This window comes from Cornus florida, unplaced genomic scaffold, assembly GCF_030987335.1.
Source record: "Cornus florida cultivar Cherokee Brave unplaced genomic scaffold, ASM3098733v1 CherokeeBrave_3.0.0_Hap2_Chr05, whole genome shotgun sequence".
In the NCBI taxonomy this organism is placed as follows: domain Eukaryota; kingdom Viridiplantae; phylum Streptophyta; class Magnoliopsida; order Cornales; family Cornaceae; genus Cornus; species Cornus florida.
The window spans coordinates 64,694,142-64,706,194 of NW_026775575.1; the positions used below are offsets into that span (position 1 = coordinate 64,694,142).

The 12,053-nt window shown below is 33.9% G+C and overlaps 2 protein-coding genes and 1 long non-coding RNA gene across 4 annotated transcripts; all 3 read right to left on the bottom strand.

Annotated features, from left to right (window-relative positions):
* Positions 1-605: 605 nt before the first annotated feature.
* LOC132306661 (uncharacterized) lies at positions 606-2,203 on the bottom strand. 2 transcript variants are annotated; one of them, XM_059804147.1, is made up of 3 exons: positions 1,312-2,203; positions 1,152-1,226; positions 606-1,034 (listed from the first exon to the last, which is right to left on the bottom strand). In XM_059804147.1, exons 1-3 carry the CDS (start codon positions 1,567-1,569, stop codon positions 999-1,001), a joined length of 369 nt encoding a protein of 122 aa, XP_059660130.1. In that variant the 5' UTR covers positions 1,570-2,203; the 3' UTR covers positions 606-998. The 2 variants fall into 2 exon arrangements, with proteins under 2 accessions (XP_059660130.1, XP_059660131.1); XM_059804148.1 differs by lacking the exon at positions 606-1,034 and adding an exon at positions 1,041-1,118 and having other exon boundaries at positions 1,312-2,202.
* A 954-nt stretch (positions 2,204-3,157) lies between these two features.
* LOC132310189 (uncharacterized) lies at positions 3,158-5,742 on the bottom strand. Its single transcript, XR_009482571.1, has 5 exons — positions 5,171-5,742; positions 4,889-5,045; positions 4,608-4,812; positions 4,399-4,489; positions 3,158-4,286 (listed from the first exon to the last, which is right to left on the bottom strand). It is a non-coding gene; the product is annotated as an uncharacterized LOC132310189 (long non-coding RNA).
* A 1,440-nt stretch (positions 5,743-7,182) lies between these two features.
* Positions 7,183-9,420, bottom strand: LOC132309374 (uncharacterized). The gene is made up of 5 exons (XM_059807691.1): positions 9,392-9,420; positions 8,603-9,301; positions 8,266-8,494; positions 7,846-8,145; positions 7,183-7,764 (listed from the first exon to the last, which is right to left on the bottom strand). The coding sequence occupies exons 1-5, from the start codon at positions 9,418-9,420 to the stop codon at positions 7,183-7,185; spliced, it is 1,839 nt and encodes a 612-aa protein (XP_059663674.1).
* Between the last annotated feature and the right edge of the window lie 2,633 nt (positions 9,421-12,053).

A 12,053-nucleotide genomic window follows, 5' to 3' on the forward strand; every position in this document is an offset into this window, starting at 1 on the left:
AAATGAATTGAAGTTACATAAGGACCCTTTGTAAGCTCTTCTTAACTCAATCTTTAGTTAAATCGTCAGCTCGCACGGTGGTAAGTTCTTAAATTCTTAAATAGATCGTGAGCCCGCGTGGAGGCAATTTACTTTTCTTTCACTACAATAGTTTTGGCTTTTACCAGTGCTCAAAAGCCTTGGTAAAAGTCTTAAAAAGCACTGGTAATTCACTTTACCAGTGCTTTTTCAAAAGCGCTGGTAAATCCATTGTCGGTAGGCCTTTACCAGCACTTTTGCAGAAGCGCTGGTAAAAGTCCTTTTACCAGCGCTTTTCCAGAAAGCACTGGGATATAGTATTTACCAGCGCTTTCTGGAAAAGTGCTGGGATAGAGTATTTACCAGCGCTTTTTGGAAAAGCTCTGGTAGAGTGTATAAAAAAGCGCTGGTAAAGGGTAATTTTAATTTGTTTTTCCTCCCCTCCCTATGCCAGCGCTTCTTAAAAGAGCGCTGGTAAAGGTTTTTTTTTTTTTTTTTTTTTTTTTTTCCTTATAGTTTTTGGAAAAAAACATATCAATAGAACTGTAAACATATCAATCCAAATTGTTTTTACATAATACAACCACAAGTTAACCCTGCCAATATGAAAATTACCATTAAAATTGGCTACTAATACAACCACAAGTTAACCCTGCCAATATGAAAATTACCATCAAAATTGGCTACTAATACAACCACAAGTTAACCCTGCCAATATGAAAATTACCATCAAAATTGGCTACTAATACAACCACAAGTTAACCCTGGTAAATGTCAACCAAAAAGCAAAAATGTATACTAAAACAACCATAAGTTAACCTGCCAATATATCATCCAAATTGTCTAAATAAAGCTACTAAATGTCAGACAAAAAGAATTAACAATTTTTGACAAATGTAGTACAAGTTTTTCAAAAAGAACCCATCCAAGGCGAAGGAAATTTAGAAAGCACAGCCACGACCCCATCTTCAACTTCAACTTCAACAAGTCTTCTTGCCTATTTGATTTGAATTACCCTACATTTTTTATAAATTCATTACGCACACATTATAATAAATGAAAATTTAACATATATATAAGAGAAATTAAAAGTTCATAACCTTAACTGAATTGGCATATTAAAAGTTCATAACCTTAACTGAATTGGCATCACGACTAGATAATGAATTTGGGGATACTCTAGGATGAGCATTTAACGAATCAGAACCCTTCAAAATAAGAAAACAAAATACATGAAATCTTAGCATAAGTAAACATATATTTAGTAAAGAATAAAACTAATAATAAATATACCTGTCCACTACAATTTTGTTGTTGCATCTGCATTAGCATAGCCACCTGTTGTTGTAAATTTTCCAACTTGTCATCATAGTTGGCTCGTAAATTTTCCAACTTGTTGTCATAGTCGGCTTGCATTTTTGATATGGTCTCTTGCAACTCTACGCGTGCAGCACGTGCCTCCTCATCAGATTTTTTCGCATTATTAATCAGTTCAGCTTTACTAGGAGAGGGCCCCCAAACATCGCTTGGTGTAGGCCCGAAGCCAAGCATCCGCACACGACCAGTTCTCTCTTCTCCCCTCACAATGGAGAACAAATCATTGGAACTGCCAATAGGCGAGTCAGAGTAACTTTTTTGAAGTAGTTTTATGTTTTCTTGCCAAAAAAAAAAGTTTGAATCCTCACTATCAATGCATTTTTGATACTGTGCTTTTATACGACTTTTATCAAATCCAAATTCCAATTTTGTACATGATACATGCAATCCAGAAAATTCTAAATTTAATGGACATGATTCATCCAACTAAATGTTTTTCTTAAATCTTTGTTATTATTATTGATATTATTATTTTTGTCTCAGGGTTCGGGTTCCAGTTTAAGTGGAAGTGATTGCTGTTACATGGTAGTTTTTCAGTATGGCTCAATTGACTTGTTTAATGTTCATGATCATGACGTTGATGGATATATTAAAATCGTAGAAAAGCATGCTTCAGGATTGCTCCCTTAGATGAGAAAGGATGGTGAGCTTTAATGTATAGAATTCCTATAGATGAATTATAGAGTTTAAGTTTATAAAAATTGTTCAACAAAATCATTTGATCCTTCCTTTTTCTGTGATTGCTATATGAGAAACATTTTTGCATCTGAGAGAAGTTCAAGGATTAGCTAAAAATGTCATGAGCTATCATATGAGAATAGAATAGGTTGAAAGTAATGTTTCTTATCAACCAAAAAACATAAAGATATCTTCATTGCATTTATTAACATGAAGGCTGAAGATTTTAATTTTTGCACTTTCATATGACCGGGAATGATTTGATGTTAAAGTGTCAAGTAATCCAACTAGAGATGCACACATACCCTCATTTTGCACTTTCCAGGTTGTTTAAAGCGGGCGCACTATTGCTGGATTTAGTTACAGTTAGTTACCTCCCTGTAGAAAATTTGGTGGCAACCAGGCATGTTGGATTATTTGACCCAATTTAAATAGCTGAAATTACCTTTTTAGCTATTATTTTTGGAAAGCAAGCACAAGTTCTATAAGTGTGTGTGTGCACGTGATAGAGAGAGAGAGAGAAGGGAGGAAGGGAGGGAGGTAGAGATAAATTTAACCAATCGACATATTCATATTGCGTGTGGGTTTTTTCTTTAATAAAACTTTCTTCCCCCTTTTAGGAGAAATGGAAGTGGGGTCCCACCATTTGACCTGAGTTAATTGCTTTTTTACTCTTCATGAATACATTGTCATGCACTTAAATATGTCTGGCTTACTAGAATGGTCTTGTGCTCTAGTAAAATCCATTTTTGCAATTTAAAGGCCCACTTAAAATTGGGATAGAAGAAGTGGATTAGAAGGGAAATGGAATATTAGAGGTTTCATAGTAGCTGGTACAGGCTAGTCTATGTGCATGCATCTCAAAACAGTTTCTAATATACTTCCTTTTTACATACAAAAGTCAGTAGGGGTGTAAACTCATGAATGCACAAAATGAACTATACAATATCCATGCTCTGATGTGAGTATTTCTTTAATACTGTGGGGAGGTCCAGCATGCCTCTTCCTTTATCTCTTGTTGGTTATTTGCCGTTTTTTATTACATATATTTAGAGTAGCAAAGTTGATGGCATTTATGGTAAAAGTTTGAAGCTTGGTATTTTTGTCGATGAGATTGCACTATCAATGCATTTTTGGCCTTACAACAGCCTAAACCTCCTGCAGAGACCAATCTTTCAAGTGCAATTGGACTGGCTAGTCTAGAGGGATATTTTTTATGATCACTGGGAAAATAGTTTCTGCTCACAGTTTTTTTATTGAACAATTTTTGTTTTGTAAGTTGACAAATTTTGTTCCCGTGTTTTTTTTTTCACCATACAGTCAATCTCAGGATATAGAAATGGAGTATGTTTAACCCTAGGTCCCTAACCAACAATTTTTGTGAAAAGAGAGGTGCAACATATGCGGAAAATTTTAATATCATTTCATTGATGAAAAGTTGATATTATCAGCTGAACTATCTTTCAAGTTTGAGGCAAGAAAGAGATGATACCATGAGTTGTACACTATATATTGTCATTAAGTATCAAGTATATTGGTTTTTTTTTTCTCTATTTTTTACTCTTTATCTGTGACTATAAGACCTAAAACTTATACAATCTGTGTGTTAGTGTAACCTAAGTAACATATGAGATGTGATCATTTTTATGTGAGATCAAAATTCTGGGCACATTGTGTCCATAATTTCCCAAGAATTACTAGGTGTAAAACAAGGATGAAGCAATAAAACTTAGAAACAGAGAAAAGATGAGAGAACAAATAGAGTACAAGTGTTAATGGAAATTAAATACATATTGGGGAGAATATGATTGACACATTGACACAAACAACAAATAGTAAATACTTCTCCACAACACAAATCAATCAACAAGAAGCCTCCATATACAATGATCCCATACTCCCATGCTTTTCAACAAATACAAGAAAGTAAATTGCCTCCACACGGGCCGATGAAAAACAATGAAATTAAAATGCCTCCACACGGGCCGATGACTTAAAAATTGGTCACTTCAAGGCATGTGACCCCCTAATACACCGCAAAGAGTTTAAAAATTGGCCACTTCAAGGCACGTAACCCCCTTTTTACAAATGGAAGCATGAAAACTTACAATCATCTCCGAAGCAGCAGCATCAGTAGTTTTGCCATCCTTATTTACATGTTTGCGAATGAATAAATCTGCACGAGAAAGTTGAATACCTTCATCTTCCTCAATCTATAAAAGAAACATAGACATTGTGATATATATTATTATTTACCACTAACATTTATAATCATTCAACGACATAAGAACTGAAATAATTTATATTGCCAAAACTTCAACTAACCTCGGCAGAAACACGTGCAAAGCTTTTTATCCCTGTAGTATGCATCATTGTCTGCTTCCCATGATGTTTTTTGTGTTTTTTTACTGACCTCCTACAAAAAGAGAGAAAAAGTAAACGTTCTAACATTCCACCTCAAATAATGACTGAAAGTAGGTAAATTATAAATTCAACTCATTGACTTTAAACAAAATTGGTGGATGGAGGATTACCTTTGCCATAGGCGTACCGCAATGCCTAACCAAAAATTCCCAATGCTCCTTTTCAACATCAGGTGGTGGGTTTGCCAATCTTTCTGCATCTGTATCCCTAACCAAGTAATATTCACTTTTTAATTCACACTTGTACCCCCTCCATTTTTTTTCCGATGGAGGATATTGTCCAATGTTTTGACATGATTCCCACATCATACTTTCCCTAAAAATGTGATAATTGCTATATGTTAATCCAATTTTTCCATAAAAATTATTTTAATATCATTGAAGGGTTTTACATTTACAACGTTCGACATATCCTCCTTCAGCCGTTTAGGCATCTCCCACCAAGTTTTGTAGCACAAAGGAGATAAATTAGCTTTCCGGGCAAGTGTTCCCAAATAATTAGTATATGTACCACTTCCAGGGCCGATCGACTGTCCAAACTTATTAACCCTAAACAAAAATTAATAATTGTAGATGTTTAGTACAAAAATAAAGATAAAAATCCTTTTTTCGCCTTCATATTGAATATAGTCTAATTATGTAAACTATATCAGATGATCTATATATATATGTACCTTAATGCTAATAAGGTTGTCGCGTTTACGACATTCTTGCATCGTGTCGGGCCCCGTCTCTTCTTCGACGGTGGTTGGGATGATTTTGAAGTTGAAGCTTTAGTATTTTGTTCACTCACTTTTTCCACTTCACTAACCGTTCATTTCATTGTCAACTTATTATTTATCCTTCCTGGAAAAAAAAACAAAAAAATGAGAATTCATTAAAGAGAATGCAATCAAATTGTTTAAAAAAGGCAGTGCACAATCCAAGAAAAATCAATAAAAAGAAATAAAAAATAATGTGCCAAGAATAGATCAAAACATATTAAAAATATATAAGCACACAAAAAAACTAAATAAGTTTTCACGGGAAGCGTACATGTGCATGCTACAAAATATGATACTGCAATATTATTGTCAAAGTTGCATATATATATATATATATAGTAAATCAGAGCTTATAATATCCAAAAAAGACATTTGACATCCAAAAAAGACGTTTCACATCCATTGAGTAGTAGATATGGAATCATCCTAAATCTCATCTTCATCAAGGTCATCATCAACATCATCATCTTCTTCTATAGTTGTTCCAAGCAAATTAGCTCTTGTCCAAAACGTGTTATCATTAGGTACATCTAAGTCGTTATCCACATGTTGTGCATGAAATGGCTCCTGAACTTGATAAGATTCAATATCATGCTCTGGCATATCATAAAGGTCTCGCGGTTTTGCGTTAATAACCACTTTCCACTCATTGTCAATGGGATCATCAACATAGAATACTTGTTCAGCTTGAGATGCTAGAATGAAAGGCTCATCTGTTCCCTACGATCGTGACGAATTAAGAAGCTTAAATAGAAAATCATCCTCCTTTATTCCTCTACCCTTGGACAAGACATCAAACCAATCACACTTAAACAATACCACCTTCCTATTTACATTGTAATTTAACTCAATGATATCAGTCAGCACACCATAGTACTAAATATCTCCTGTGACGGGATTTTGATCGGTGGCTCTTGCATAACTAGATGTCACTGCCTTTATGACAACTCCACTGTTCTGAGTTTTTCTCCGTTTCTCAACATCTCTAACATGAAACTTCAAACCATTGATCACAAACTTCTTAAACCATTTCGCGACATGGTTTGGACCTTGTGCTAGCCACCTCAGCTCATTAGGAATTGGATCCTCATTATCTCGCAACTGTATTTATAAAGATATAACTTATATAATAAGGTAATTTTTCATAAACCTATAATACACCAACAACACAAAAGTTAAATACTTACACGTTCATTAAACCATTTGTGAAATAAATCATGAGACATCTTCTCTAATTGTCTTGGTTTTAAATAATGCTGCCTCATCTTAAGAAATCTCTTATATTTTCTGCATTGTGAAAATATAATGTTAAACATATTGCCTATTAAACTAAATGAAGTTTAACACGAATATAATCATGTAATATATTAGGGAACTTAATCTTACTCACTGAATGGTTCTGCTCCATGATAATTGAATAAAACATAACGATGAGCTTGTACCAAAGTCATCTCATCTAGATTAATGAACTCTTGTTTTCCCAAGGCACGGCCTTATGCACCAAAATCATTCACTTCCTCTCCATCAAGCACATTATCGGAATTCCTTTGGGGCCTATCGAATCTCGTCTCAATATTTGTCAGATAACGTGAACAAAAAGTCAAGCATTCTTCCGCTAAATAACCTTATGCTATTGAACCCTCAGGATAACTTCTATTTCACACATAATTTTTCAAAGTCATAAGGTACCTAAATATAAAGAATGAAATTTAATAATATCATAATTATTAAAAAATAAACAAACTATAAATGAAAATTCATTAAAAATCTTGACCTCTCAATTAGATACATCCAACGGTATTGCACTGGTCCTGCAATCCTTGCCTCGTGAGCCAAGTGAACAGATAAATGTACCATTATGGTAAAGAAGGCAGGTGGGAATATCATTTCCAACTGACATAGTATTAAAACAATCCGGTGTTCTAATTTATCAAGTCTTCAGGCCGAAAAGTCTTTGAACACAGCTCTCGATAAAAGTTACTGAGCTCGACAAGTACTGAGCAAACATTCTTAGGCAATATCCTACGAATGGCTATGGCTAGAAGTTGTTGCATCAAGATATGACAATCATGACTCTTCAACCCACTAATTGTACGCTCTTTCAATTTCACACAACGTGAAATGTTAAATGCATACCCATCTGGAACTTTAACATTTTTCAACACTCGACATAATGTGCTTTTTTCAAGTGAAGATAGCGTGAAACTTGCAGGAGGCAAATAAAATTTGTTTGAACCACGTTCTTGTGGGTGAAGTAAAAGTCTTACTCCCATATCCTGTAGGTCAAGTCTTGTTTTTAATCCATCCTTCCCTTTCTGATCATTCATCAATGTGTGAAGTATATTGTCACATATATTTTTTTCAATATGCATCACATCTAGATTGTGAAGCAGAAGATTATACTTCCAATATGGTAATTGAAAGAATATACTCTTCTTTCTCCAATTGTGTGGCGGACGCGTCCGATCTTCACGCTTCCGATCTTCATTCATTGTATGCACACTCTTTCCAAATGGTGGAAATTTAAGGTCCATTAATTCATGTAACAATTGTGGTCCAGATTACATAGGCGGTGCACACCTTACCTTTTCAGTGCCGTCAAATGTTGATTTACAACGCCTATATTTATGATCTTTTTCAAGAAAACAACGATGCCCATCATAACATAATTTCTTGCTATGATCTAAGAAATGAAAGCAACTGCCTTTGTTGCAAGTAGGACAAGCCAAATACCCTTTTGTACTCCAACCGGATACCATTGCATAACCAGGAAAGTCAGAAAGAGTCCAAAACAATGCTGCATGCATACGGAACATCTCATTTCTTGAAGCATCATAAGTTTCCACCCCATCAACCCACAACTCTTTTAATTCCTCTATCAAAGGCTGCAAATAGACATCAATATCATTTCCAGGTCCCTTAGGGCCAGGTATCAAGGTTGATAGAATAAAATAAGGCTATTTCATGCACATCCATGAGGGTAAGTTATACACGAGTATCAAAACAGGCCATGTACTGTGTGCAACACTCATGGTGTTGAATGGGTTGAACCCATCAGTTGCTAATGCAAGCCTGACATTCCGAGGATCACTAGAAAATGTCAGGTATCTTTTATCAAAGCTATCCCATGCTGGGGAGTCAGCGGGATGTCTCATCAATCCATCCTTGATTCGTTCTTCGGCATGCCATCTCATAGAAGAAGTTGTCTTACTTGACATGAACAATCTTTGGAGTCTTGGATTCAAAGGAAAATATCATATAACTTTAGTAGGAATTTTTTTATTTGTTGATGAGGATGATGTACTTGCATTGCCCTCAGTTTCTGAATAAAAAACTTTCCACCTTGACTTGCCACAATTATAACACATTTCATCATTAGAGTGCTCCTTCCAATACAACATACAATCAGAGGGACATGCATGAATCTTATCATATTTAAGACCCAGGTCACCAATCATCTTCTTTGTTTCATTGAAGGTTTTTGGTAATGTCTCGCCATCTGGTAATCCATCTTTTATCACTTTTAACAGATCAGTGAATGATTTGTCACTCCAATTATATTTAGTCTTCACTAAATATAGTTTCACTACATAGGATAACTTTGAAAACTTTTTACACCCAAGATATAACTCTTGGTTTGCATCTTCCAATAGCCTATAAAATTTATCTAACTCTTCATTTGACACCCTTTGGTGCTGATCATTTTCTCCATTGGTCTCTTCCCTCCTTTCAGTTGGAACACCAAAACCCTTGTGTAAGACTCCATGCATATCATTATTTTTGTTTGCATTGATATCATCGTGTGTTGTGTGTACATCAGTTTGTTGAGAAGATGATGGCACTTTTTCCCAATGATAAAACCAAGTTGTGTATGACTGAATAAACTTATTACACACCAAGTCATCTCTCACCTCAGAACGTGTTTTTTTTATACAATTGCCACAATCAGTACAAGGACAATATATACTCCCATCTTTCCCAACTCGCTCAAATGAGATATCTAGAAACTCTTCAACTCCACGCAAGTATGCTGAACTTAACCTATTTGCATAGTAATGCATATAAAAAATCAAATTTCTTAAATTGTAGTTCTTAGATTAAGTAACCTAATCAAACTACAATCTGAAGTACCTTGACTGAGTTATCCAACTTCTATCCATGATATTACATCAAGTAAACTAAATAAAATATATGGACAAGAAATATATTATTGGTAAACATGATAACAATTTAGTCAAGGTATTTGAAAAGAATAAAAGTAACATGTACAAAAAAAATCATGACTACTCCATTAAAACAAATTCCTCAACAAAATTTATTATTATTATTATGAAAATTGGATATTAATAGTTATAAAGTATTTACTAATGATAGCATAAAATCAGAATATTAATATGTAATAACAATATACTAACTAAACGGCATAAACTAAAACAGTGCCATAAATACAGTATATATAGGGACAAATTAATATAGCAGTATATCTTACAGTCCTTTGACAAACATAATCAATCTCAGTGAACAACAATATTTAGCTCTCTCTTTTATTCTCAAAATTCTGTAAAAAATGTTTTCAAATTTTATTTATTTATTTTTTCAAAATTCTTATTTCTAACAATAAAATCAAACACACTGAAACATGTATTTGGTTAGCAGAAGCACTTCTGTCCAATAACGATAACTAAAAAGACAATATCAAAATTTTAGTGATAAATTTCTAAAGTATTCTTCGAAAATTAAAATTGTCAATTTTCGTGCAAATATCTTTTAGTTTTTTAAAAAGTATGGTATGTTCACATATTTTGTAGATATTCTTTTTAGAACCAAACATGCCTTTAAGTTCTAAAATATGTGTCCCAAGTCCTAACACTATACTTGTATTATTTTCCTGGACTAACAATGGCGTCAATTGCCCAATTATGATGTCACTCTCATTTATTATTACGCAGGTTGGGCTTAAAGTTGAATTTTTAACCAAAGACCAATCCAAGCCCAGCCTATATTATTATTATTATTATTATTATAAAATAATAGTAATCCAAGCTCAAGTGTAGACACACACATAAAGAACTCATATATATGTGTGTGTGTGTGTGTGTGTGTGTGTGTGTGTGTATATATATATATATATATATATATATATATATATATATATATAAACACATAAAAATAAGAATATGGGGAATTTACCCAAAAAAGGAAAAGAAAATGGGGATAGAGATTGATATGGGATATATGAGTAACAGTTTTTTCCAGTTCATATGCTTAGATTGAATTGTACTTGACAAAAGCTTATGCACTGGTAAAAATTGTTCATGGAATCTTGTATGCAATACAAAAAAAATGTCATTCTCACTTTTAAGAGAGAGATTTTCATTTGCAGACAAAAAAGATGTCACTCTCACTTTTAAGAGAGATTTTCATGGACTGAGAGTAGTGTGTAAGGATGCTAATGTGAAAATGATTTCCCTCACTTGATTTGTCTAAGCAACAACAATGCCTTTTGTTGTTTTCTCACTAATAATATATTATTATTATTTTTACAAATGGTGCTTCAAATGGTGGGTGTTGGAAGCATGGGGGGCTTGCTCTCACAAGAAGTTTGTGGCTACATCAGCTGTCACAGCCTTTTGGAATCTGACTACCATTAAAACACGTATAATCGCAGGTAATTTAAGCAATTTTTCACAAATTTTTTACTTTGCATTCTAAGTGTTTGTGACATTATGTGCCAGGGTAGTAGTTTCTCTAATGGTTAAAGAATAAAAATCTAAGGAAAATTTTAGATTTTTTAAAGGACAGTAATCGACACTCTCTATAGATGGCTTTCACCTTCTGTAAGTCTGTAACTTGTAGACTTTCAAATATTTTTCCCATAGGTTTTTATTCTGCTGACTATATATGACCTATTAGCTAGACAAATTTGGGGTTGGTTGGAGTGTTCTAAATTAAATCAAGGAAAATTAAGATGGCATTAAGCTATTAGGACATTAACCAATTTAGGGCTTGTTGGACCATGCCCTGTGTACACTCGAACAAGTGAGATTTGATGTCTTCTTCTTAGATTAATTGTGCAAATTAAAATACATTTGTCAATTCAAATATAGCCTTATGGTTTTGTAAGTTTTATGAACTATACATGCTATATTTTGGGGACTTCTGCACATGAACATGCACTTCCTCAATTCCGACATGTAAAGAAAATTAGTGATTTTGATAGTTTCTCAGAGAATAAGAGTCACAATTGTCCCATGCTCGCATCTCATTGATTCAAAATTAAGAATTTATTATTATTATTTTTTCCCGGTAATTTTTAAGTGCATTTGCCCACACAAAAAGAGGCTCACACTGACAGAATATGACAAGTTTATGCAGGCATCCAAAAAATTATGAAAATCAATTCCAGTCAAAATGGAGCATCTGGAAGATAAATGTGGCAAAACAGCCCAAGGAAAGAAGAAGTAAAGAAAAATTTCAAAGTCCAAAACAAAAAAGTTCAAACAATCAAACATAGGAAGTTAGGAGCACACCTTGTTTAGACTTCAGAAAACAGTAAGGAGGAGGCAAGGAGCTATCCAAGGCTTTCACGATGTCTAGTGCTCGGGGGCAAGGAGCTAGGCCTTTCACGAAGAGAGTCTCGTCTGCCGACTCTGCACAAAAAAGCTAAGGCACGTTGACAAATATGGTAAATTCATAATTTAAATTAAAAAAAATATATATATACACAGGTAATCAAAATCAGAAGGTGAACAGTTACTAACCTAAAAAAATTCTCGTCCGATCTGTTAGTGTA